This window comes from Tachyglossus aculeatus, chromosome 21, assembly GCF_015852505.1.
Source record: "Tachyglossus aculeatus isolate mTacAcu1 chromosome 21, mTacAcu1.pri, whole genome shotgun sequence".
Taxonomy (NCBI): domain Eukaryota; kingdom Metazoa; phylum Chordata; class Mammalia; order Monotremata; family Tachyglossidae; genus Tachyglossus; species Tachyglossus aculeatus.
In genome coordinates this window covers 47,554,970-47,582,558 of record NC_052086.1, presented here as the reverse complement: position 1 = coordinate 47,582,558, position 27,589 = coordinate 47,554,970, and the positions used below count along the sequence as shown (strand labels likewise).

The 27,589-nt window shown below is 44.0% G+C and overlaps 1 protein-coding gene across 3 annotated transcripts in view; it reads left to right on the top strand.

The window, feature by feature from the left end:
• The first annotated feature begins 3,793 nt into the window (after positions 1 to 3,793).
• IL4R (interleukin 4 receptor) overlaps positions 3,794 to 27,589 on the top strand; it is a 36,638-nt gene continuing 12,842 nt past the window's right edge. Inside the window, exons 1-7 of one of the 3 annotated variants that reach the window (XM_038763544.1) lie at positions 3,794 to 4,023; positions 18,921 to 19,020; positions 20,846 to 20,987; positions 23,321 to 23,374; positions 24,238 to 24,407; positions 25,199 to 25,350; positions 27,222 to 27,381. In XM_038763544.1, the coding sequence (XP_038619472.1) occupies positions 18,951 to 19,020; positions 20,846 to 20,987; positions 23,321 to 23,374; positions 24,238 to 24,407; positions 25,199 to 25,350; positions 27,222 to 27,381 (748 nt within the window). In that variant the 5' untranslated portion in view covers positions 3,794 to 4,023; positions 18,921 to 18,950. Of the gene's footprint in view, positions 4,024 to 18,716; positions 18,755 to 18,920; positions 19,021 to 20,845; positions 20,988 to 23,320; positions 23,375 to 24,237; positions 24,408 to 25,198; positions 25,351 to 27,221; positions 27,382 to 27,589 lie in introns of those variants that run through there. The other 2 variants (XM_038763545.1, XM_038763547.1) reach the window with 2 other exon arrangements.

Here is a 27,589-nt window from a genome sequence, read left to right as displayed (position 1 = left end):
CCCTACTGAAGGCTCACCTCCTCCAAGAGGCCTTCCCAGACTAAGCCTCACTTTTCCTCAGCTTCCCCTCCCTTCCGCGTCGCCGCGGCTTGCTCTCTTTTCTCTTCCTCCCTCTCCCCACCCCACAGCACTTATGTATATATCTATAATTCTTTTATTTATATTGTTGCCTGTTTACTTGTATTGATGTCTGTCTCCCCCCAACTCTGGACTGCGATCCCGCTGCGGGCAGGGAATGTCTCTCTCTTAATTGCTATATTGTACTTTCCAAGCACTTAGTACAGTGCCCTGCCCACAGTAAGTGCTTAATAAATATGATTGAATGAATGAATGAATAAAATAGGGAAGCCAGAAGGGAAGAAGAAACAGTATGACAGTGAAAAGAGCAGTGGGGCTGTGAGTCAGAGGATCTGGGTTCTAATTCCAGCTCCACCACTTGTCTGCTGTGTGACCTTGGGCAAATCACTTCACTTCTCTGGGCCTCAGTACTCTATTTTACTTGTACATATTTATTCTATTTATTTCATTTTGTTAATATGTTTTGTTTCGTTGTCTGTCTCCCCCTTCTAGACTGTGAGCATGTTGTTAGGTAGGGACCGTCTCTATATGTTGCCAACTTGTACTTCCCAAGCACTTAGTCCAGTGCTCTGCACACAGTAAGCGCTCAATAAATACGATTGAATGAATGAATGTATATATGTTTGTATATATTTATTACTCTATTTTACTTGTACATATTTATTTATTTTATTTTGTTAATATGTTTTGTTTTGCTGTCTGTCTCCCCCTTCTAGACTGTGAGCCCACTGTTGGGTAGGGACCGTCTCTAGATGTTGCCAACTTGTACTTCCCAAGTGTTTAGTACAGTGCTCTGCACACAGTAAGAGCTCAATAAATACAATTGAATGAATGAATGTATATATGTTTGTATATATTTATTACTCTATTTTACTTGTACATATTTATTTTATTTTGTTAATATGTTTTGTTTTGTTGTCTGTCTCCCCCTTCTAGACTGTGAGCCCTCTGTTGGGTAGGGACCGTCTCTATATGTTGCCAACTTGTACTTCCCAAGCGTTTAGTACAGTGCTCTGCACACAGTAAGAGCTCAATAAATACAATTGAATGAATGAATGTATACATGTTTGTATATGTTTATTACTCTATTTTACTTGTACATATTTATTTATTTTATTTTGTTAATTTGTTTTGTTTTGTTGTCTGTCTCCCCCTTCTAGACTGTGAGCCCGCTGCTGGGTAGGGACCGTCTCTATATGTTGCCAACTTGTACTTCCCAAGAGCTTAGTACAATGCTCTGCACACAGTAAGCGCTCAATAAATATGATTGAATAAATGAATGAATAAAAAGACTGTGAGCCCCATGTGAGACACAGACTATGTCAAACCTGATTACTTTGTATCTACCCCAATGCTTAGCACAGTGCCTGGCACTTAGAATAATAATGGCATTTATTAAGTGCTTACTAGGTGCAAAGCACTGTTCTAAGCACTGGGGAGGTTACAAGGAGATCAGGTTGTCCCACGGCGGGCTCACAGTCTTAATCCCCATTTTACAGATGAGGTAACTGAGGCCCAGAGAAGCTAAGTAACTTGCCCAAAGTCACACAGCTGACAATTGACAGAGCCCGGATTTGAACCCATGACCTCTGACTCCAAAGCCCATGTTCTTTCCATTGAGCCATGCTGCTTCTCAACACACTCAATGCACTTAGAACACGCTAAACAAAAACCATTTAAAAAAGAAGACGAAACAACCGGCTGTTTATTTTTTCTGGCCTGCTGGGACATGCTCTGTTAGCTTTGTTGACCTCTGAGTATACATATCCAGCACTTTTGTCTCAGGCAATGTATTTGTATATTGATAGTAACTTGTGTTTATATCGAAGTCTGTTCATCTAGGAAGGCATATTTGAAGCTGTTTATCCCTCCGTGTTCTTGAAACCAAATCTTGTGCTTCTAAGTTCTCAGTATTTGGAAAATACTTGGTGGTACCATGAATTTTTCTCAGGTTTCTTGCCCTAATAACTCTGTTAGAGCAACTTTCACTAATAATAATAATAATATTTGTTAAGCAATTACTATGTGCCAGGCACTGTTCTAAGTGCTGGGGTAGATACAAGGTTAATCGGGCATGAATACTGATTCATTCAGAGAAGCAGCGTGGCTCAGTGGAAAGAGCACGGGCTTTGGAGTCAGACATCATGGGTTCGAATCCCGACTCCACCACAAGTCTGCTGTGTGACCTTGGGCAAATCACTTAACTTCTCTGAGCCTCAGTTCCCTCATCTGTAAAAATGGGGATTAAGACTGTGAGCCCTACGTGGGACAACTTGATCACATTGTATCCCCCCCAGCGCTTAGAACAGTGCTTTGCACATAGTAAGCGCTTAACAAATGCCGTTATTATTATTATTATTATTCAATCATATTTACTGAGAGCTGACTGAGTGCAGAGGACTGTACTAAGCGCTTGGGAGAGTACATTACGACAATAAACATCACTTTCCCTGCCCACAGCGAGCCAACTGATGGCAGTGTTAGGGCTTGGAATTGTGGACTAAATCCCAGTCCTCAAGAGTGGTAATAAACAACAGTGGACTGATTTATGAACGCATCTCTGCTTTGTTCCATTGGTAATAGAGAAGGGATCATTCAACGTCCCTTGAGTCCAGTGAAGCAGCATGGCTCAGTGGAAAGAGCCCGGGCTTTGGAGTCAGAGGTCATGGGTTCAAATCCCGACCCTGCCACTTGTCAGCAGTGTGACTTTGGGCAAGTCACTTCACTTCTCTGGGCCTCAGTTACCTCATCTGGAAAATGGGGATTAAGACTGTGAGCCCCACGTGGGACAACCTGATCACCTTGTATCCCCCCCAGCATTTAGAACAGTGCTTGGCACATAGTAAGCGCTTAACAAATGCCATTATTATTATTATTGAGTTCTGCTGCTGCCAGCTTGGGTCAAAGGACATCGAACTGCTCCCTTCCCCGGTTCCCTGGTTTTGAAAGGCCGGGTCATGCAAAACCAGTACAACCTACTGGCCCAGAGAATGAAATAGCCCGTATTGGCCCTAAAATATTTCGCCACTCACCCTCACAGCCAACAATCACGTCATTACTCTGACCTTGGTGGTACATATGGGCTTTGGGCAAGGATCTACTTTTTCATGGCAATCTCTGCAAAGCTGTCCTCGGAAAAGCACTCTGAAAATGGATTTTAGGAAAAAGTGTCCACTTTCATCAGTGAGTAGAGGAAGGAAAATACCTCGAAATATGATTTAAACAACTCCCCTCTTTAAGTAAACGGAGAAAGAGAGAGAGAGTCGGGAATAATTCCAGCTCCACCACTTGTCTGCTGTGTGACCTTGGGCAAATCACTTCACTTCTCTGGGCCTCAGTACTCTATTTATTTTACTTGTACATATATATTCTATTTATTTTATTTGGTTAATATGTTTTGTTTCGTTGTCTGTCTCCCCCTTCTAGACTGTGAGCATGTTGTTGGGTAGGGACCGTCTCTATATGTTGCCAACTTGTACTTCCCAAGCGCTTAGTCCAGTGCTCTGCACACAGTAAGCGCTCAATAAATACAATTGAACGAATGAATGAATGAATAGGAGGAGTCTCAGGAATATTAGACACAAATGAGACCTCAATTGACACTTTGAGACTGCCCAGGATGGGGAGGGATGGGGGGAAACGTCACTGCTAGGAACCCGTCTGAGCAAGACAAGGCGAGCCGCAGTCGCTCATTTGTCAAAAGTAAAGGAGCAGGCTGGACATGCAAATTCAGCTTAGGGTTTCCGTGGGGTGTGGAAGGAGGAAATATGATCTCGCGTTTATTTAAGAAAAAAACAAAAGTCTTACAACCCAGCCGAAAGAGAACAGATTCCGGAAGAAAATTTTCCAACTCCCCTGTTTTCCCTCTCTGGATTTCTGATCAGGGAAGAGAATGGACCGGTGATGGAAATCAGACTTCAGCCCTGTAAATGAATTCGGTAGCAGGTAAGTTTTTCCCCAGGCTTTCCTTTCCGTTTAACTGAGAGGCATGTTTGTTTCACTGATGAGGGGCTCAATGAGATGGACTTTCACCTTGCCGATGCTGCTGGGTTTCTACTTTGCCTTCCCAATCCTGGGGCTTGTGGAATGATGTAGGTCTGTAGGAACGGAATGACTTTACTATTTTTTAATGGTATTTGTTAAGTGTTTACTATGTGTTTGTTGTTAAGGTATTTGTTCAGTGCTTACTGTGTACTAAGCACCCGGGTGGATACAAAGCTAATCGGGTTGGACATAGAGTGCGTCCGCCAGGGACTCATAGTCTTAATCCACATTTTACAGATAAAATAAGTGAGGCACAGGGAAGCGAAGTGATTTACCCAAGGCCTCACAACAGACAAGTGGTGGAGGTGGGATTAGAACCCAGGGCCCCCGACTCCCAAGCCTGTGCTCTACCCATTAGGCCCTGCTGCTTCTCAATACGCCAGGCAACATACTAAGAGCTGGAATAGATACAAGATAATCCAAGATACAAGACCTGGAAAGTAAAGGCACCTGCATTTGGGGTCTAAATCTGGTGGAAAGAGCTCTGGAAAGAGTGTTCGGAATAAACATGGAATACTTCCAAAGAATGATCAATTTGTTGAGTTGATGAGGGGTTAAATAATGAGTGGCTCTGACCTCTTCTCGGAGGGCCATAAAGCAGCCCGGAGATGATCCTCTGGTCGCCATTAATAGTTCTCCTTTTTCTTCATCAGAGCGCAAATAAACTTGTAAGGAAGTCCGGACTAGGATTTTAATCTTTTTTTGCTTCCACAGAAAACAGAAGTTAACATTTGGAGCAAATTTCACCATTTTTCGGGTTTAGGAAAAAGGTCAAGGGAAGAAAGCCCTTTGCCGGTGGTAGAGGGCAAGGATCCACTACTGAAATAGTCCTGAAACTTTTCCATTTTCCCGATGGGGAAGGGAAGACAGGGCACAGTGGATTCAGTGGATGATCGCTATATCACTTGGCTTCTTAAATTCTTAAACAGCCCTAAGATTGATCCAAAGTGAAGTAAGGAAGGGAAATGTGAAGTACCTAAAATACCTTCAAAGATAAAGTGAAAGTGTCTCTAGAAACTGGCTACCTAATGCTGCTTTTTTTTTTTAAGAGACTGCTACTTAGCCCAGGCTAGTTACATGCCTTTTCCCTGAAATGGTGAAAATGACTCTGAATTCAATTAAGACTGAATTCAATTTAGGCATAAAGTGAGATTTGTGGTTGTTGTTGTTGTTTTTACTAATCCAAATAGTAACCGAGATGGAGAATTTTGAAGCTCTGGCTTCCATTAAAACCTAGAGAACAGAATTGCTCTCTGAAAAGAAAATTGGGAAACGCAATCTCTGTTTTCCAATTTATCAGATGCACGAATGAGGTATGTGTGTCTAACTAGTAATTCTTATTGGGCTGGTGAAGATATTTAACTTATTTAGCTACCTGTAAAGTACTTCAAGTGCCTCAGAAGAAAGAGATCCATCTAATTCTAAGAACAAATGAGTCAATCAACATAATTATGACTTGTTTTCATATTTTTCCCCCAAGAAGCACCATCCATTTCTTAGAAGATCTAACCCAGAAACATGAACTAAAAACTCTGAAAAAGGACCAGTTTCCCACTCTCCCATCTTCTCAATCTGAAGCTGGGAAACCCCTGGTGAAAAGCTAGATGAATTCAAAACTGCAGACCCAATTTCTTGTATCTTAAAATACTGAATATGGATCCAAGCTGTCGAAGGTCCACAGACTCCTATTTTTGAATATTTCTGGAGTCTCTGGGAGATGCCTGAAAACTGGGGAGAGCATCTTGGATTTGATAAAGGGACACGTTTGGTCCTGGAAGTTATAAACTTATAAATTCACTGTGAAATTTAGAAGGAACAAAATCAACTTGCAAGTACTTGGAAGAGAACAAGATCCTGCGTAGCATCTGGCCTGTCTTCAAAATGATCATGTTCTATTAATGTCTTTCTGTAACAAAATACAGCAAGCCTGGTAATAAGAGGAAGTGACAGAGGTCACTGATCTTGCCATTAGACTAGCATTTGATTTTATCCATCAAAAAAGGCTTGTTAATCATCTAGCCTAAGCCACATAACTATTAGGTGGGTGGTCTAAATTTCACACACAAAGATTTGCTCTCGGTAATTAACTTGAGGTGAAGGGGAACTTCACAAGAGATGCTCATCAGCACGATGATTAGGTCTAAATGTCAATTAATGTTTTCATCCAAGAACAGAATTCAGAGTGTGCTCAGTAAAACCGAAGACAGCATGAAGCAGGGATTGGCAGCGCTTTGGAAAATTGGTTTCATTTGATTTCCCTGGACTTGGGTAAAACGGAGAGGTGGTTATGATATTCATAATAATAATAATGGCACGCGTTAAGCACTTACTATATGCGAAGCACTGTTCTAAGCGCTGGGGAGATACAAGGTGATCAGGTTGTCCCATGTGGGGCTCACAGTCTTAATCCCCATTTTACAGATGAAGCAGCTGAGGCTTAGAGAAGTTAAGTGACTTGCCCAAGGTCACACAGCAGACATATGGCTAAGCCCGAATTAGAACCCATGACCTCTGATTCCCAAGCCCGGGCTCTTTCCACTGAGCCACGCTACCTTATTCACGACAAATAAATGAATGAAATTCAATGAAGACCACTCAAAGAATAATCTTGGGAGGAAAAACATAATGTGCATGTACAAAATGGAGGACTGATCATGCACAAGTCAAAATTAAAATAATGTTGGGGCCATTGTAGAAAACTAGCTGATCATAAGTGAACATATGTAGAGCTGCCCTTTTAGAATAAAGTATGAAGTAGATAGGTGCAAACATGAAGTATTCCTCAGTACTTGTCAGACTCTTTACTGGAGTTGAGGCCCTAAGTAATATAGTCATCAAAAAAAGAGGGTTGTGGGAACCACATTAAGGATTTGGAAAGCAAGACTCACGAGGAAAGGATCAAAAAATTGGCATAACTTGACATGGAGGTGAGAAGGTTGAAAAGGCGAGAAGGGGCAATTTAATAGTGGTTCCCAAGTAAATCATTCAATCAATCAGTGGTACTTGCTGAGCACTTACTATGTGCAGAGCACTGTACTAAGCACTTGGGAGAGTACAATGCAACAGAATTGGTACACATGTTCCCTGCCTATAACGAGCGAAGGTTTCTTACACAAGGACAGCAACTGGCTGTTCTCAATACCGCTGAGGGAAATAAGAGGGGACAGTCTGAAACAGTAAGTTAAGAAATATGGGACATGTGAGAAATAGTTTCCTGTCAGAGGTACTAAAACATAACAATGAGATACACGGAAGGTTGTGAAATCGCCTTTCCTGGAAATTTTAAAAAATTCAATAGAAGAAATTCTAATCTACTAGTGATGTTTTAAGGGAGGTCCTGGGGGGGAGATGGGGGTGGACTAGATGAATGGTTCTGGACAAAGACAGGGGGTTCTGGACAAAGACAGGAGGAAGAACAAAATGACCTCTCAAGAGCTCTTCCAGTTCTAAGATGCTCTGATTCTAAGAAAACTCAATGTCCAGTGTAGCAAGGGATCGCTGGAAACATTTGCTATACTCTTATCTGTACACCTCTCCTTAAAATTCAACCATTAAAAGTATAGGATGCTAACCCTATGATAATTATCATTCCTTAAAAAATGTCTAATGACCTCAAGAGCTTAGACTTAGTCTTGCAGCTCTAAGCCTCCTGCTGAGACCAGTTCCAGTTTTCACCAGGCTAGTCACAAGTCAATATGGACAAAACTGATATCAGTTGGAAAAAAATGGCAAAACCCACATGGGTCTTAATGGTGCTCATGAAATCCGCCTCATCCACTCACCAATGATCAAGGGATTGGCATATTAATATTTTTAACACCCTTCAGCTCTGGTATTCTGAAAAACTTTGGATTGCGCTGGTGCAGAAAGGTTCTTGATTGACAGCTGTGTCCTGGTGCTTGTGGATCTCCACGCATCTTCCCTTTTCTAATTTTAGAAAAGGAAATATTACCAAACTCAGAACATGTTTTCTTCATTCTTTCTAGGTTCTCTTTTTGCACAGAGAATCCATATGAAAAGATGGACAGAGCAGTCAAAGTTAGGGTTGCCACTTACGCTCTCTGATAAGGTTTCTTTTGAATCAGAAAAGTGTGTTAGCATAATAATGATGGCATTTATTAAGCACTTACTATGTGCAAAGCACTGTTCTAAGCGCTGGGGAGGTTACAAGGTGAATCAGGTTGTCCCACGGGGGGCTCACAGTCTTCACCCCCATTTCACAGATGAGGCAACGGAGGCACAGAGAAGTTAAGTGACTAGCCCAAAGTCACACAACTGACAATTGGTGGAGCCGGGATTTGAACCCATGACCTCTGACTGCAAAGCCCGGGCTCTTTCCACTGAGCCACGCATGTGTTTGTGTGTGCGTTTTTCAATCATTCAGTCAGTCAAGGGTACTTATTGGGTACTTACTGTGTGCAGAGCAGTGTAAAAAGCACTTAGAAAAGTACAACAGAGTACCTAGACACAATAATAATAATGATGATGGTATTTGTTAAGCACTTACTATGTGCAAAACACTGTTCCAAGTGCTCAGCCCACTAAAAGCTTACAATCTAGAGGGGGAGACAGACGTTAAAATAAATTACAAATAGGGGAAGCAGCAAGGTACAAGGATAAACATATAAGTGTTGTAGGGGTGAGATGAGTGTCTAAATGTTTAGGGAGGACAGACCCATCTGCATTAGCAACAGGGGAGGGAGAATTGGGAGGGGGGATGAGAAGTTAGGGAGAGAAGGCTTCCTGAAGGAGATAGGATTTTAGTAGGGCTTTGAAAATGAGAAGAGTAGTGGTCTCTTGGATATGAAGGGAGGAAGGAGGTCCAGGCGGGAGAGAGGGTGAGAGAGCAAAGTGTCAGCAGCAAGAGAGATGAGCCTAGCTGAAAATGTATGACATTTAACTTGAGAGAACATTTTACTGGTCTTCATAGAAGTTGAAGACCCCATGTGTAGTAGTGTGGCAGTAATGCCTAGTGGGCAGATCACGGGCTTGGGAATCAGAGGACCTGCCTTCTAAACCTTCTCTGTCCATTCATTCATTCTTTCAGTCATACTTATGGTGCACTTACCGTGTGCAGAGCATTATACTAAGTGCACGGGAGAGTACAGTACAACAATAAGGAGCCACATTTCCTGCCTACAGTGATAATAATAATAATGATGGCATTTATTAAGCGCTTACTATGTGCAAAGCACAGTTCTAAGCACAATGATCATACAGTCGAGACGGGGGAGACAGACATGAATAAAATAAATACAATGACAGATATGTACATAAGCGTTGTGATGCTGGGAGGGGGGAAGAGCAAAGGGAACAAGTCAGGGTGATGCAGAAGGGAGTGGGAGATGAGGAAAAGTGTGGCTTAGCCTGGGAAAGCTTCTTGGAGGAGATGTGCCTTCAGTAAGGCTCTGAATTGGGGGAGAGTAATTGTCTGTTGGATCTGAGGAGGGAGGGAGGGAAGGAGACATTGTATCCCTGCCAGAGGCAGGACGTGGGCTAGGTTTGGGCAGTGAGATAGGAAAACCAAGGCACAGTGGGAGGCTAGCACTAGAGGAGCAAAGTGTGCAGGCTGGGTTGTAATAATAATAATAATAATGGCATTTATTAAGTGCTTACTATGTGCAAAGCACTGTTCTAAGCGCTGGGGAGGTTACAAGGTGATCAGGTTGTCCCCATTTTCCAGATGAGGTAACTGAGGCCCAGAGAAGTGAAGTGACTTGCCCAAAGTCACACAGCTGACAATTGGTGGAGCCGGGATTTGAACTCTTGACCTCTGACTCCAAAGCCCGGGCTCTTCCCACTGAGCCACGCTGGTTAAAGGAGAGAAGAGAGGTGAGGTAGGAAGGGGCGAGGTGGTGGAGTGCTTTAAAGCCAATGGCGAGGAGAGTTTGTTTGATGTGGAGGTGGATGGGCAACCACTGGAGTTTGCTGAGGAGCGAGGTTGCCTTATGTGTGGCTTCGGGCAAGTCACTTAACTTTGCTTGCCTCAGTTACCTCATCAGTAATATGGGGATTCATGACCTGTTCTCCTTCCCAAATAGACTGAGAGCCACAGTGGGGACAGGGGCTGTCTGATCCAGTGCTTGGTTCATAGTAAGCGTTTAACAGATACCATCGACATTATTATTACTGTTTTCATTATCATTCAGAGAGGAGTTTTGTAAAAAAATTCCTTTCAGAGAACATGCCTGCCCCTCTCAAAGATTGTCACTGTGTAGCTAGGGGATTGGGAGGTCTGACAGTAAATTTTTGTGCAGCGATAAGATGTATCTGTCAAAAGCATAGGCATTTTATAACACTGTACCCCTGGTAGAGATGCCTATTATTTGAGATGTTGTATTCTTGTCTATCTATGGCTAAATGATAAAGCTGATCCTCTTGATAGGGACACTAAAGGAGATAGTCTATAGGCACTGAAGGACTGAGAAAAATTGATTTCTTTCTCAACTACCACCTCTATGTGGATGATACTGTGAGCCCATTGTTGGGTAGGGACTGACTGTCTCTATCTGCTGCCAAATTGTACTTTTGAAATGCTTAGTACAGTGCTCTGCACACAGCGAGAACTCAGTAAATACAATTAAACAAATGAATGATTGATACCCCAATCTCCATCTCCAACCCTCTCTCTCCCTCTCTGCAGTCTTGCATTTCCTCTTGCCTTCAAGACATCTCTACTTGGCTGTCCTCCCTTCACCTCAAGCTTAACATGTCCAAAACAGAGCTCCTTATCTTCCCACCCAAACGCAGTCCTCCCCCTGACATTCCCATCACTGTAGACGGCACCACCATCTTTCCTGTCTCATTGACATTATCCTTGAATCCTCTCTGTCATTCAACCCCCATATTCAATCCATCGCTAAATCCTGTCGGTCCCACCTTCACAACATCGCTAAAATCCGCCCTTTCCTCTCCATCCAAACTGCTACCACATTAAGACAATCTCTGATCCTATTCCCCCTGGATTACTGCATCAGCCTCCTTGCTGACTTCCCATCTCCTGCCTCTCCCCACTCCAGTCCATACTCCATTCCGCTGCCTTGGATCATTTTTCTTCAAAAACGTTCAGGACGCGTCACCCCGCTCCTCAAAAAAACTCCAGTGGTTGCCCATCCACCTCCACATCGAACAAAAACTCCTCAACGTTGGTTTTAAAAGAACTCCAGCACCTTGCCCCCTCTAACCTCACCTCTCTACTCTGCTACTACAATCCAGGCTGCACACTTCGCTCCTCTAATGCTAACCTTCTCACTGTGCCTCAGTCTCACCTATCTCGCGGCCGACCCTTCGCCCACGTCCTGGAATGCCCTCCCTCCTCAGATCCGACAGACAATGACTCTTCTCCCCCTTCAAAGCTTTATTGAAGGCCCATCTCCTCTAGGAAACCTGACTAAGCCCCTCCTTTTCTCTTCTCCCACTCCCTTCTGCGTCACCCTGACTTGCTCCCCCACAGCTAGTTCTCTCCCCCTCCCAGCCCCACGGCATTTATGTACATATCTGTCATTTATTTACTTCTATTAATGTCTGTCTGCCCCTCTCTAGACTGTAAGCTCATTGTGTGCAGGGAACGTGTCTGTTTATTGTTGTATCGTACCCTCCCACGTGTTTAGTATAATACTCTGCCCACAGTAAGCACTCATAAAATATGATTGAGTGAATGAATTCCATTATCATTAGGCATGCTTTTGCTACACTTTTGAAACACTCCCCTTCCTGGAATTTCCCAAAGCTTCTCAGATTTCTAACTCTGAACTCTCTTGCTCCCAGAGGGAGTCTTCAAGTTTAATACCATCAGTGCACAACCCTCAGCTGGCTTGGCCACACAATTCTTGCCCTCTGCACCGAGGAGCTGTGACCTCACTGTCTCTCCAGCCCAAGACCATTCATTCATTCAATCATATTTATTGAGCGCTTACTGTGTGCAGAGCACTGTACTAAGCGCTTGGGAAGTACAAGTTGGCAACATATAGAGACAGTCCCTACCCAACAGTGTGCTCACAGTCTAGAAGGGGGAGGACCAGAGGCTTCATCTTCGTGGCATAAAAAAAGGTTGTGCTAGGGTGTCAAGTGATGTCTTACTTGGCTAGTGTAAAATCTCCCCCTCCTAATGGATTTTTGTCTTCTCTCAGACTGAGTCTTTGGTAACAGAAGAAGAAATTCTTCCAGATTAATTCAGTTCATTAGATTGTAAGCTGCTTGTGGGCCAGGGAATCACATCTACCTTCTCTGTTGTACCGTATTCTTCCAAGCTCTTAGACAGTGCTCTGCACACAGTAAGTGCTCAATAAATACCACTGATTGATTGATTCACTTTGATTCAGGCCAGAAAGATAATAACTTCTTATTGGTTTGGAACCGTCCTGCTCTCCACCTTGCCACACATGCTTGGATGACAACTTTCCCAAAAAAACCCTGTCCCCAACCCCTGGTTCACTCTTCCTTTTTTACCATCCAACTGAGCAGTAATATCTTGGGAAATAAATCTGATCCTTTGGATAAAGATAGCATCCGTGGATATTAATCTTTATGTCACTCCACATCACCCCACTCCTCCAGAATCCCCAGTGGTTGCCCATCCATGGAAAGCAGCGTGGCTCAGTGGAAAGAGCACGGGCTTTGGAGTCAGAGGTCATGGGTTCAAATCCTGGCTCTGCCAATTGTCGGTTGTGTGACCTTGGGCAAGTTACTTTACTTCTCTGGGACTCAGTTCCCTCATCTGTAAAATGGGTATTAAGACTGTGAGCCCCCCGTGGGACAACCTGATCATCTTGTAACCTCCCCAGCACTTAGAGCAGTGCTTTGTACATAGTAAGCACTTAATAAATGCCATCATCATTATTATTATTAAGACCAGGAGCCGCATGTGGGACAGAGACTGTGTCCAACCCGATTATCCTGCATCCCATTGTAAATGCTCAACAAATACCATAATTATTATTACTAACTGAGCTCAGAGCAGGAGCAGCACACTGTAGTAAGCACCGGGGAGATGTACAACAGAGAGTGGTGGCCTTTGCCAGCCCCTCACCCACCTGCCCTCCGCTCCCCGCATTTGGATATCTACGCACTTGGATCTGTGCCATTTGAGCCTTTGATATTCATCCTACCATCATTTAGTCAATCAATCGAATTTATTGAGCTCTTGCTGTGTGCAGAGCACTGTACTAAGCACTTGGAAAGTACAATTCAGCAACAGAGACAATAATAATAATAATGATGGCATTTGTTAAGTGCTTACTATGTGCCAAGCACTGTTCTAAGTGCTTGGGGTAGGGGTGGGGGGGATACAAGGCAATCAGGTTGTCCCACGTGGGGCTCACAGTCAGTCCCTATTTTACAGATGCGGTAATGGAGGCACAGAGGAGTTAAGTAACTTGCCCAAAGTCACACAGCTGACAAGTGGCAGAGCCGGGAATAGAACCCATGACCTCTGACTCCCAAGCCATGCTCTTTCCATTAAGCCACGCTGCTTCTCTATAGACAATATCTGCCCACAACGGGCTCACAGTCTAGAAGGGGAGAAACAGACATCAAAACAAGTAAACAGGCAACAATAGCATCAGTATAAACAGAATTATAGTTTACACATACACATATCCATAATTTATTTATTTATGTAAATGCCTGTCTCCCCCTCTAGACCGTAAGCTCACTGTGGGCAGAGAACATGCCTCCCCACTCCCTTGTATTGGTTCTCAGCACACAGTAAGCACTCAATAAATACCATCAATTGATTTGAGTGGTTGATATTTTCTGCTTGTGTAGGAGTTAGCCAGATTGTACTGATTGATAATCTTCTTAAAAACCGACCAAAACGTGATTTGAGTTTGCTGAAGCCTAAGTTTATCTTCGTTTTGGAGGAACTTGTGATTTTGAAGTGTTCTGCAGGGCTTGTGGAGAGGGTGGGATTTTCCCTTGTAGTTTCTCTAGGTTGGGGATGGCTTCATTTGGATTAGCTAGTCACGCTAGGAAGCTATTTGCAAGAAGTAGCCATGCCTAGTGGCTAGAACACGGGCCTGTGGGTCAAGAGGCCCTGGGTTCTAATCCCAGCTCCACCACTTGTGAACTGTGTGACCTTGGTCAAGTCATTTCACTTCTCGGTGCCTCTGTTCCCTCATCTGTAAAGTGGGGATTAAGACTGTGAGCCCCGTGTGGGACGTGGACTGTGTCCAACCTGATTCGCTTGTATCTACCCCAGCACTTAGTACAGCACCTGGCACATAGTAAGTGCTTAACAAATACCATAAAAAGGTGCCCCAGCTGGAAATGGGATCATCATCATCAATCGTATTTATTGAGCGCTTACTATGTGCAGAGCACTGTACTAAGCGCTTGGGAAGTACAAATTGGCAACATATAGAGACAGTCCCTACCCAACATTGGTGAGCATGTTACCAGACTGCAGATTGCCACTTACCTGGGTTTTTAAACTCTGTGAGATTTTTCCGTCAGGTTCAAAGATAATTGTTTCAGGGTGAGGGAACCAAACAGCCTGTTCTATTTATCTATATCTATAATTCTATTTATCTATTTTGATGGTATTGACCCTTGTCTACTTGTTTTGTTTTGCTGTCTGTCTCCGCCTTCTAGACTGTGACCCTGTTGTTGGGTAGGCACTGTATCTTTTGCCAAATTGTACTTTCCAGGTGCTTAGTACAGTGCTCTGAGCACAGTAAGTGCTCAATAAATAAGACTGACTGAATGAATGAGTAAATGAATGAAATAGGAGGCTGGCATAAGGGTAAGTTAATTTTGGGTAGCATTAATCTATGCCCTGAAGGTACATTAGCAAAGAGCTTTTTTATTATCACCATAATCAACTGTGTTCATCAAGCACCTATTAAGGGCAGTACATTGTACTAGGAACTGGACTAAGTGCTTAGTACAGTGCTCTGCACACAGTAAGCGCTCAACAAATATGACTGAATGAAAAATATGTGACGTGAACCAGAACTTCAAGGCACTTTCCATCTTACGGGAGAGATAGAGAAGCAGCGTGGCTCAGTGGTAAGAACCTGGGCTTTGGAGTCAGAGGTCATGGGTTCAAATCCCAGCTCTGCCAATTGTCAGCTGTGTGACTTTGGGCAAGTCGCTTCACTTCTCTGGGCCTCATTTCCCTCATCTGTAAAATGGGATGAAGACTGTGAGCCCCCCGTGGGACAATCTGATCACCCTGTAACCTCCCCAGCACTTACAACAGTGCTTTGCACATAGTAAGTGCTTAATAAATGCCATTATTATTATTATTATTATAGAGCAGATACAAAGATATGAAGCAGCTACAACTAGCTATTAAATGCAGAAACCAAAAGAGTATGAATAATAGATTTATACACACCAGATTTCCAGAGATCTATAACATCTGGAGAAGATCAAATGGCAGGATTGTTGGGGCATCATCTATAAAGGCTCCATTCAGGAAAGATTCTTAATAGGGCTTTAAGGGAGGGGATGTCATTGATGGGAAAAGAAGAGGAGAGAGGGCCTTCAGGGTTTGGGAGAATAGCAGGTACACTGGCTTATGGATGAAATTATATAGGGATGGTGGACGGATTTGCTAGGGAAAAGCAGAGGGTTATTGGAATTATTGGGTTACTGGGCTATCCGCACTGAAAGCGTGTTCTAGGCAACACGGTTACTCTCCCAAGTGCTTGGTAAAGTGCTCGGCACACAGCAAGAGCTCAATAAATAGGACTGATTGATTGGAAGAAGCAGGTAAATAAATAGGGGAGTGAGTTGCTGGAAATTCCCTAAGGGAATGAGATCATCTTGTTGCGAAAGATTACTCTGTCTTTGGTTGATAAAGCATGCGCTGCAGTGGAGAGAAGAACAAGGCAGAAAGAACAGCACTAAAGCTGTGTGAGTAATTCAGTTGTAAGGTCATCAGGGTATTCACTAGCATGGTGACTGTAGCAGTGAGGAAAAAAAATGATCCAAGAAATCGTGCAGAGGAACAGCTTGGCCTAGTGGCTAGAGCATGGGCCTGAGAGACAAAAGGACCTGGGTTTTATTCCCGGCTCTGCCAATTGTCAGCTGTGTGACTTTGGGCAAGTCACTTAACTTCTCTGGGCCTCAGTTCCTTCATCTGTAAAATGGGGATTAAGACTGTGAGCCCCCCGTGGGACAACCTGATCACCTTGTAACCTCCCCAGCCCTTAGAACAGTGATTTACACATAGTAAGCGTTTAATAAATGCCATTATTATTATTATTATTATTATTCTCGGTACCTCTATTCCTTCATCTGTAAAATAGGGGTTAAGACTGTGAGCCCCATGTGGGACAGGGACTGTGTCCAACCTGATTTGCTTGTATCCACCCCAGTGCTTAGTAGAGTGCCTGGCACATAGTAAGCACTTAACAAATACCGCAGTTATTATTTCAATTATTAACTCCTGGTGATGGATTGTACTTGGGCCCCAAGAGAAGCCAAGACAACCAAGTTGACTCCAGGTTATGAGATTAAGTGGACCTGATGGGTAATGCTTAGAAATTTTAAAAAATTCATAAAGTTTTTAATACCCCTCTCTAAAGGCAACCACCTTCCAATGCTGGGGGTTTTTAGATTCTGTTTCCCCTGCTTCATGAATACGTGTGAGGACCAGCAAAGCTAGTCAGAGTTTCTTGGAATTCTGGTTATGCAATCACTGTAGTCATCGTAGTTCCTCTAAATAGCCATTTCCCTTCTTGAGGAAATAAGTGTTGGAACAGAAACATTTTTTTCCTGTGCTATGTCAATTCAGATCATATCCAGAGGAAGCTCCAGCACTTAACATGAATTAACATTTTAGCCCTGACTATCATCTCCTCCACAACACTACCGGTTGTAATAATTGTGGTATTTGCTAAGCGCCTGCTACGTGCCAGGCACTGGACTAAGCGCTGGGGTGTATACAAGCAAATCAGGATGGACACAGTCCCTGTCTCACATTGGGCTCACAGTCTCAAACCCCATTTTACAGGTGAGGTAAGCGAGGCCCAGAGAAGTAAAAAGTGACTTGCCCAAGGTCACACGGCAGACAAGTGGCGGAACTGGAGTTAGAACCCTATTTCAGGAGCTGTTGGTTACTGATCTCCCTCACTTTCGCTTTTATGTGGAAAGTTATTTTTTTGTAGACTGTCAGCTGCAAAACATCTCTAGCTTCCTTCGTATCTTTGTTTTGCAATTGGCTTAAAAAGTTTGCATTCTTGCCAGGGCACAGGAAGAGTTGTGCTGAAGTACTTTGTTACCACCGCTTTCAGGTGCTTGAGGGGGGTAATCTTCTTCCCCCCAAAATCTGGGGCAAATGGTTAGCTTGGCCAGAAAAGACAGAAAATGGGCAAGTGAAATGGCTACGTTGTTCTCAAGCCACCCTTAATCGATTAATCAATCACGTTTATTGAGTGCTCACTGTGCACAAAGAACTGTACTAAGCTCTTGGGGAAGTATGATACAAAACAGTTGGTAGACATGTTCCCTGCCCACAGGAGCTTACAGTTCTAGAAGAAAACTCTGTGCTTTGCACACAGTAAGCGCTTGATAAAAACAACTGATTGACTGATTGATTGGGAAGAGCTGAGAAGAGAACAGCGCAACCTCCAAGCCGTGTTTGTCCTGTGGATCCCTAGTGCTTCTCTATTTAGTTCAATATATTTCTCACCACCCCAAGCCTGTGGCAAGCAGAGCAGGGGAGGGGAGAGAATGGGACTGCAAGCTTGTGGCAAGCAGAGTAGGGTAGGTGAGGGAAAGAGGAGGATTACAGGAGAAGTGGGAATGGAGCTCTGCCATGAATGTAGAGGCAGCAACTGCACAGGCTGAAGCACTGAGAATATCTACACATCACCTATGCTCTTGAGCTCCGCATGTGTTGCGAGCTTGTTCAGAAGTACTTCAGGACAAGATATGCCAGAGGATTTGGGACATCAAGAATGGATCACATGGCAGAATCTGGGCAGGTCTCATTGGCATGGAAACACCTGCCTTGAGAAGATCCAGGAGTGATGGTCTCCCGTCAGGAACAACAGATGAGCCCCGATCCTGAGACTTCAGGTCTGAGAACCTGGACAGAGGAATCGATTAGAGTGCCAGTGAATTGCCCAACTCCACTTGCACACTCTCATCCACATCAGTCCTGCTCCTTAGGAATGCAGAGTGCAGTAAAGGAAGTGGGTGGGCAAAGGTGCAGCCTTTACCAAAGTCCAAGGGCCAACTTCACCCCTGTTTCAGCCAACTACGGGCAGAACCGGGACTAGAACCAAAGTTTCCTGATTCCCAGAGCAGTGCTAGAATCAAGAGTCTAGTCCCAATTCAACTCTCAGCTGTATGACCGTGGGCAAGTCATTTACCCACAGTATACCTGAGTTCTTCCCTTTTTAAAAATGGATCTTCAAATCTTCCCCTAACTCCTTGGTAAATCTGTTTTTGGGATAAAGAAGATCATCTGAGAAAAAATCCTTGTGGTTCGGTATATTTACTATTTCTGTTTCAACCGCTTCTTCTGTCACTTGCCTTCCACGCTGACCACTCCCTTCGAGAAATGTTAATTGACCTTGGTTTCACCAACCTGGGATTTAACTGGTTCCCTTCTTTTCTCTCTGACAGCTCCTTCTCAGTTTCTCTCCTTGACAGTTCTTCCATCTCTCATCTCCTCACGGTGAGTGTCCCTCACATTTCTGTTTTGGTGTCCCTTCTCTTCTCCCTGTACCCACACTCTCTCTCAGAGGGCCCATCCCACTCATTAGTCTACAACTCTCTTTGTTGATGGACTTAGTCATTCATTGGCTGAAGTGCTCATTGTTTCTGGCAACTTCTCGTTTCAGACCTCACCAAGTGATCCTCCAGAACTCAAGATGGGACAGCGTCTTAACTCTCCAGGCTCCATCTCATGGCTCTGTTTCCTCTTGTGGGCAGGACATCCCTGTAAGTTAACAATAATGATGATAGTATTTGTCATGTGCTTACTATGTGCAAGGCTCTGTTCTAAGTGCTGGGGGGATACAAGGTGATCCGGTTGTCCCACATGGGGCTCACAGTCTTAATCCCCATTTGACAGATGAGGGAACTGAGGCACAGAAAAGTGACTTGCCCAAAGTCACACAGCTGACAAGCGGCAGAGCCGAGATTAGAACCCATAACCTCTGACTCCCGAGCCCGTGCTCTTTATACTGAACCACGCTGCTTCTCTATAAGTTCTTAGAGTTACATAGCACATTTCAAAAATCACCTTCTCTGTTGAGGAATACCTTTTGAGGAAAATCCCCTTTTTTGTGGAATAACTCAAAAGCAAGTTAGATGATAGAAATACCATGTATTAACACCTCAAAATACCTTAAGCAGTGTTCCTTTTTTGTTTAGCGCTATGTACCAGGAACTGTTCTGGGATAGAAACAAGATAATCAGGTGGTCTGGAAAGCAGGGCTCACAGTCTCAATCCCCATTTTACAGATGAGGTAACTGAGGCACAGAGAAGTGAAATGACTTGCCCAAGGTCACAGGCAAGTGGCGGAGCCGGGATCAGAACCCAGGTCCATCCAACTCCCAGACCAGTGCTCTATCCGCTGGGCCAAGCTGCTTCTTGAAATCTGAGAGACTTTGAATGAGCTCTTCTTACAAACCAAGTAGACTGTGACCCCACTGTTGGGTCGGGACCGTCTCTATATGTTGCCAACTTGTACTTCCCAAGCGCTTAGTACAGTGCTCTGCACACAGTAAGCGCTCAATAAATATGATTGAGTGAATGAATGAACCAAATAGAATTTCAGGGAATGATCCAGTCTATTTCAGATCCGTTGTCTTGCCATGACCTTGAATGAAAATAATCATAACAATGATTATTATTGTGAGATATGTTAAGTACTTATTATGAAAAACACTTGTTAAGTGGAGAGAAGTACCAGGCGGACTATTGCCTGGCTTTGTGTGGTTCTGGAAAAGACTTGAGCATTTGGCTACGTTGCCTCTGGCTACTAAACATTCCGGTTGGCTACTAGCTCGGAGAGTTCCAGTAGCATTGTCAAAAAGACTGTAGAACCCCCACCTCCTGGGCCTCAAATAGATGATCCTTATTTTCAGCAACCGACTCTCTTGAGAGGTAAAATGCATAGGTTACTTCCTCATTTGGTGCTCAGGGGCCGTGCAGCTGTTTCCTATTTAAAGTCCCCGCCTCAGTTTCCCTCATCCATTCTATCAATTCAGCCCAGGCTCTTGCCCTGCTCTCTACATTCCCTGTTTTTCACAAAGACCGCTAGAATCCAATTTGATCAGCAGGTCTACTTGTGAGTTCCAACTAGTCCACCCCTTGCCAAAGTGTTCAACTATTATTAGAATGGCATTTTTTGAGTGCTTACTATGTGCCAGGAACTGTAGTAAGTGCTGGAGATACTATCTAATCGGTTTGGACACAGTCCCTGCCCCACATGGGGCTCACAGTCTTAATATCCTACTTAAAAGCCTATGGAACACGGGTTCATAAAGAAGGTCTGTGCCAATTGGCCATATTTTCTTTGTTAAAATTCCTGCCTTCAACCTAATTTCTTTCCCATCTAGGGACTAGGTCCCCATATGTACTTGCAAACCATTTTAGGAAGGCAAAAATGAACTGTAGAGCTAAGTTGTCATTTTTGTGGTGTCTGCATGAGCTTGGTTTGAGAATATTGAAAGGCAGACCATATCTGTCCCAAGAGGTCATTTTAGCCAGGCTTATTGAGGTTTCTCAGTTGATAACACTGCTCTGCTCCTTTCAAAGTGAGGGCTACAGACCTGGAATTGAGCGTCCAGTGCTTTAGTGACTACGAAACAAAGCTGACCTGTGAGTGGGAAGTGAGCAGACCAGCAAACTGCAGTACTGAACTCCAGCTGCATTATGACAGGAATGTCCGTCCTGAAAGGTAAATGTGAACCAAAGTATACTGGCATGTCATTACCAAGATGCATGTGTGTGTAGACCAGCTGGGCTTAAGGGTGGCACCCTTGTCTAGGAATAAGCAGGTAAACGGGCCAGAATCTTATGCATGCCGAGTCCCACCTTGGATAATTTGTCATGTAGTCTACAGATTTATTATTGTCAGTGCTGCACTCAAGGCTGAGTTGCTCAGTCAGTAGCAATAATAATATGCATTTGTTTAGTGTTGACTCTGGGCAGTGTGGTCCAGTGGCTAGATCATAGGCCTGGGAATCAGAAGGACCTGGGTTCTACGTCTGGCTCTGCCACTTATCTGCTGTGACACCGTGGGCATGTCACTTCACTTCTCTGTGCCTCAGTTACCTTGTCTGTAACTGGGATTAAGACTGTGAGCCCCACCTGGGACTTGGACTGTGTCTAACAAGCTAATCATGGCTTGTGTGTACCCTGGTGCTTAGAGCAGTGCTTGGCACATAGCCGGCGCTTAACGACTGCCATAAAAAACACTGTTCTGAGCATTGGGGTAGATACAAGTTAACCACGTTGGATACAGCCCCTGACCCACGTGGGACTCACGGCCTAAGCAGGAGAGAGAACAGGTATTAAATCCTCATTTTACCGATGAGGAAATTGAAGCACAGAGAAGTTAGGTGGCTTGAGCAAGGTTGCACAGTAGGTCATTGGCAGAGCTGGGTTAAGAACCCAGGTCCTCTGATTCCCAGTCACGTGCTCTGCCTGCTAAGCCACACTGCTTCCCAACTGGTGTCTTCAAAGACTAATCCAGCCCAACTCAGCGAGGTAGAGACTGGACCGTCGAGCGAAAGGGACATTAATGATGTTTATTAATGTACTGTAGAGTACATGCCACAACTATAAATTTGAGGCTATCACACCCTATAGTGACCTTTCACCTTCTCTCATCCATCTACGTATTCTCTTTCACCCCCTCCCACTCAACAAGCCACATTCTCTCACCAATCCTCCTACTCCCTTGCCTATCTCTTTGTGCCTCCGTCTCTCTAACTTACTGTGACTTCGCATCTTCCTCTGTGTGTCACCTTCCATCACCTCAGTCTCCATCTCTCTTCTCTGCCTCAGTCTCCATTTTTCTGCCCGTCTCTGTCTCTGGGGTGAAAGAATAGAAGTGGGCAGAAAACATTCAGTGACAATGTCCTCAAGCAATCGGAGAAGGAGGACACCCAGTGGAAAAAAAAAATGAAAGGCCTGAAAGACACAGGACTGGGTGGAAAGTATTTTCTGATTATTTTTGAATCCTAATCATTTATGTAATTAGTGTGCTGGAATAGTTAATACAAAAGTCTGTCAATGCACATCCATCACCTAGCCTAAATAGTGAAATAAGATTTCAAAATATACTGTGCTTTCAAATTACCTTTTGAATGGTACTTGTTAAAGCACTTAACGTGTGCCAGGCGCTATACTGAGCTAGAGAGGATGCAGGATAATCAGGTTAAAGTCGCTGTCCCATATAGCATAATTGGGGGGAGTAGGATTTAATCCCCATTTTACTGATGAGGAAATGGAGGCACAGAAAAGTTAAGTGACTTGTCCAAGGTCAGACAGTAGACAAGTGGTAGAGGTGGGATTAGAACGCCGGTCCTCTGAATCCCGGGCCCATTCTCTTTCCAGCAGGCCATTCTGGGGCAATGGTTAAGAGAAAAAACTTCTGAAGAGGCAGTTTGGTGAGGGCAGAGAGTCCTTCAGGGTGAGGCTACCCAAGAGTATATTAAGGAAGTCACCCAGCTGTCAGCAGACAAACAGACTGAACTTCTGCCTTTCTCTAGCACCCAAACCCAATATCACCAGTACCCAGAATCAATATTCTAGATTTTCACTCCTCTGGAAGTTCTGTACAATGCCTTGGCCGCATGGAATTTAACAACCGGCTAGTCAGAGGACCTGCAGACTTCTCACTTGACTCATTAGCCAGAGGTAATTTGACCCTTCAGAAATATTTCCCAGCTGGACTTAACCATGGAGCTTTGGGCTACTTCCCCACTTTAAGAGTTAGTGAGTCGTGGTTTCTCTGTTGCACAGGTGAAGGAGGATGGGTTTCTTGTCCCTTGTTCTTGTTGTTTTTTGTGGTCTCTGTTAAGCGTTTGCTATGTGCCAGACACGGTACTGAGCACTGAGATTTGTCTCGTCGTACGCTGTCGAGTCGTTTCCGACACTTAGCGACTCCACGGACACCTCTCTGCCAGTACGCCTCGCCTCCATCTGCAACTGTTCTGGTAGTGTATCCATGGAGTTTTCTTGGCAAAATACGGAAGTGGTTTACCATTGCCTTCTTCCGCACAGTAACCTTGAGTCTCCGCTCTCAACTCTCTCCTATGCCGCTGCTGCCCAGCCCAGGTGAGTTTTGACTTGTAATTTTGACTTGCCCTCCATTCGCTAGCCACCGCCCAAGCTAGGAATGGAACGGGTACGCCTCTGTTTGACTCTCCTTCCCATAGCCGGGACTCATAGAGTACTGGAAACTCTCCGGGTGCCATCTTGGTACAAGCTAATCAAGGCACAAGCCAATCAAGTTGGACACAGTCCGTGTCCCACGTGGGGCTCACAGTCTTAATCCCCATTTTACAAATGAGTTAACTGAGGCACAGAGAGGTTAAGTGACTTGCTCAAGATCACACCGCAGACAAGAGGCAGAGCTGGGATTAGGTCCTTCTGACTTTCGGGCCCATGCTCTATCAATTAGGCCAGGCTATTCCTCTAGTTCCTTGAGACTGCAGTCACCAGACATGGAAAGGGCCTTTCCTCATGGCCTTTGAAGAAAAAAAACCAAAACGAACATTATGTTTTCAGTGCCTTTCTCGTGGAAAATGTCCCCTAGTTCTAGGTATCTGTCAAGTGCTTGCTAAAGTCCAATGTGATTAAGTCTGACAGTCTTGCAGAGAGTATTCCTCCCAGAAAATATCTTGGCCTAAGATCTGCTTATATGCTCTTCAAAAGTGACTTGGTGACGGGAAAATTCCGAGACTACAAATATTGAATTTTGGGCAGTCCACCCTCAGCCCCACAGCATTTATGTATTTATCTGTAATTTATTTATTTCTATTAATGTGTGTCATCCCCCCTAGACTTAAGCTCACGGTTGGTAGGGAACGTGTCTACCAACTCCGTTGAGTTGTAGTCTCCCAAGTGCTCAGCGCAGTGCTCTTCACACAATAAGTGCTCAGTAAACACTATTGATTGATTGATCGATCAATCCTCAGAAATAGCCTGTGTGTTCCTGAGAACAAGAGAAGCAGTGGTGGCGTCTCTCCCGTTGAGTGTGTGTGCACAGTTGAAGTGCAGAAGATTTATTCTTCGGATATATTTGATCTTAAGATCCAAGCTGGGAACAACCTACTGTGGAATCTCACCTTCATTCCTTTCGATAATGGTGAGTTAAGGATGGATTTGGTTTGGGTTTTTATCCGTCTTTGTGCCATCCTCTTCCCTACCATGGCAAGCCCCTCGAGGACAGGGATTGTCTCTACTAGCTCGAATTTCCTCTCCCAACTCCTTAGTCCACTGCTCTTCCAAAGTAAGCGCTCAAAAAATACTACTGATGGATTATCTGTCAGTTCTTCGGAGAGTCTCTAGTAATGTCCAGACCCTCTAAGCTGCCACAATTCTCCCAAAGCAGATAGACATAATACAGGGCTAATTTGGGCAATAGGAGATCTTGCCATTTTCCACTCTGTAGTCACAGCCAAGCTTCTCCAGAGAGCAAAAAGTCCATTGTGGGTTTGCTATGGTGTGGCTTTCTTGGGATGTAGATTTTGTCCTTTTTTAATAATTGTCATATTTTCTGGTTATGGTATTGGTTAAGTGCTTACTATGTGCCAGGCACTGTTCTAAGCGCTGGGGGAGATGCAAACTAATCAGGTTGGACACCGTCCCTGTCCACATGGGGCTCCCAGTCTTAATCCTCATTTTACAGATGAGGTAACTGAGACACAGAGAATTGAAGTGATTTGTCCGAGGTCACACAGAGGACAAGAGGCAAAGCCAGAATTAGAACCCAGTTCTGACTCTCAGGCCTGTGCTCTGTCCATTAGGCTATGCTCCAGACTTTAATCCTTTGGGCCCCTAATAAATACTGTTGATGCTTATGTGGATGCTATTGATGATGATCATTACTCAATCCTTGAACCTGATAATAAGTTTGCAATGCTTTTTCTCCCAAAGTTAAGCCAAAAGTACCAGGAAACCTTACAATCCAAAAGACCAAAAATGGCTACTTCCTCCTAACCTGGGACAACACTTACACCGTGGACAATTATATTTATAATAAATTATCCTATGAAGTCGAGCTTTGGGATAAAGAGAGTCCATGTGAGGTGAGTAGTTCTTTTTGCGGCTTGTGGCCTGTCCCTCTAGGCTGTAAGCTCACTGTGGGCAGGGAACATGTCCACCTACTCTGTTAAGTTGTACTCTCCCAAGTGCTCAACACAGTGCTCTGCACACAGAAAGCGCTCAATAGATACCCCTGATTGATTGATTGACTGTGGCCTGTTGTTTGTCATCTCCTGAGAGAGGCTTTATCAGAACCTGTTGCGATGATCAGAATCTGGAGGGTGTTTTAGAGTTCATATCAACTCATGGAAAACAGGGGCTGGCGCTCTGGCTTCATTCCTCTTTAATAGCTGAGGGACTCTCAAAAATGTCAGAATATATTGAAAGAGAAAGAGCAATTCAGTCTAGCCCAAGCTCAGGAATTTCTGCTATTTTGTTACAAATGTCTCCTGTCTTTCTAGTTAGAACTCCTCGAACTTTTCTGAGATCAAATACAACCAGATCAAGTCAATCAATCAATCAATAGTATGTATTGAGTGCTTTCTGTATGCAAAGCACCGTACTAAGCACTTGGGGAAGTACAGTACAGTTGGAAGATACGAACCCTGCCCACAAGGAAATTATAGTCTACAGGATATTTATATATTCCACAGGGGAACCAAGTGTCACAGTTTCTCATTGATGTGCTTTCTTCCCAAGATGATTCAAGGACCCTCCAAGCATTCTTGTTCCTCCTGGTAACTGGGAAAGGGAGGACGTTTCCCAAGAACTTGGCACAACCCAAGACTTCATAGAAGCAGCGTGGCTCGGTGGAATGAGCCCGGGCTTTGGAGTCAGAGGTCATGGGTTCAAATCCTGGCTCTGCCAAGTGTCAGCTGTGTGACTTTGGGCAAGTCACTTAACTTCTCTGTGCCTCAGTTACCTCATCTGGAAAATGGGAATGAAGACTGTGAGCCCCCCGTGGGACAACCTGATCACCTTGTAACCTCCCCAGCGCTTAGAACAGTGCTTTGCACATAGTAAGCGCTTAATAAATGCCATCATCATTATTATTATACATTTCCTGCTTGTGAATTCTCCTAGGCAAAATTTGTCGAGTGATTTTTGAAGTCGTAAGGATCTATCGGCGGGTAGCAATTAATTCCTTTAAAAAGGGTGCACTTTCTTATTTCAGTATATGGCCCCACTGTACTGTACGCTCTTTGAGGACAGGGGTCAAGTACGAACTCTATAATAATAATTAAATGGTATTTGTTCTAAACACTGGGGTAGTGCTTAGAACTTTGAACATTTGAACATCTTTTGAACTTGAACTTTTGAACATCTTAGAACTTAGAAGATTTGTTCTAAGCACTGGGGTAATCAGGTTATCCCACCTGGGGCTCACAGTTTTAATCCCCATTTTACAGATGAGGTAATTGAGGCACAGAGAAGTGAAGTGACTTGCCCAAAGTCACACAGCCAACAAGTGGCGGAGCCACTTCTTTCACCTGCTACTCTTTAGCTCACTGTCTTCACCTCTCGCCCGCTCACTTCCTAACTTTGGCCTCACTCTCTGTAAATTTTACTTATATATTTATCTGGCTATTCAATTATTTGTGCAGCTATTTTTTGTACTGCTTTCTGTTTCATCCTTGCTCTTCTCCGGCTTTCACTATCTACATATAATTATTTTCTGAAGATAATTTTTGGTCTGCCTCAGATTATATGCTTCTTGAGGACGGACAATGTATGTCTTCATCGTTGTACTATCCCAAGTGCTTAGTACAGTACCTGGCAATCAGGATGCACCCAGTGAACATCACTGATTGATAGGGCAGGAGAATTGAACTGTTCTAGGGGAAAGTGTCTGACAATGACTATTTCTGTGTATCATGGCTAAGACTGTGTTCTGATTATTGTTTCTCTTTTACAGAAAACAAAACAGACCGTAGAGTACGTGACTACCAACTTGGAAATTACTGCCAACAAATTTAAGAACTGGCATTCTTATCGAGCCAGAGTGCGGTCAAAACTTAAAGCAGATTTTGAAGGGCAAGATAGTGACTGGAGCCAAGAAATTGAGTGGCTCAATCGTGAGTATTGGGAATAAAGGCCTCACCTTGCCATATCCAAGGACAGCATGTGTAGCTAATATCTTGTTAAACCTCCTTTTAAAATATTCCACCCATGGTATGAATTTTTAAATAGTAATAATGGTATCTGTTAAGCGCTTACTATGTTCCAGGCATTGTACTAAGCGCAGGGGTGGATACAAGCAAATCGGATTGGACACAGTCCCTT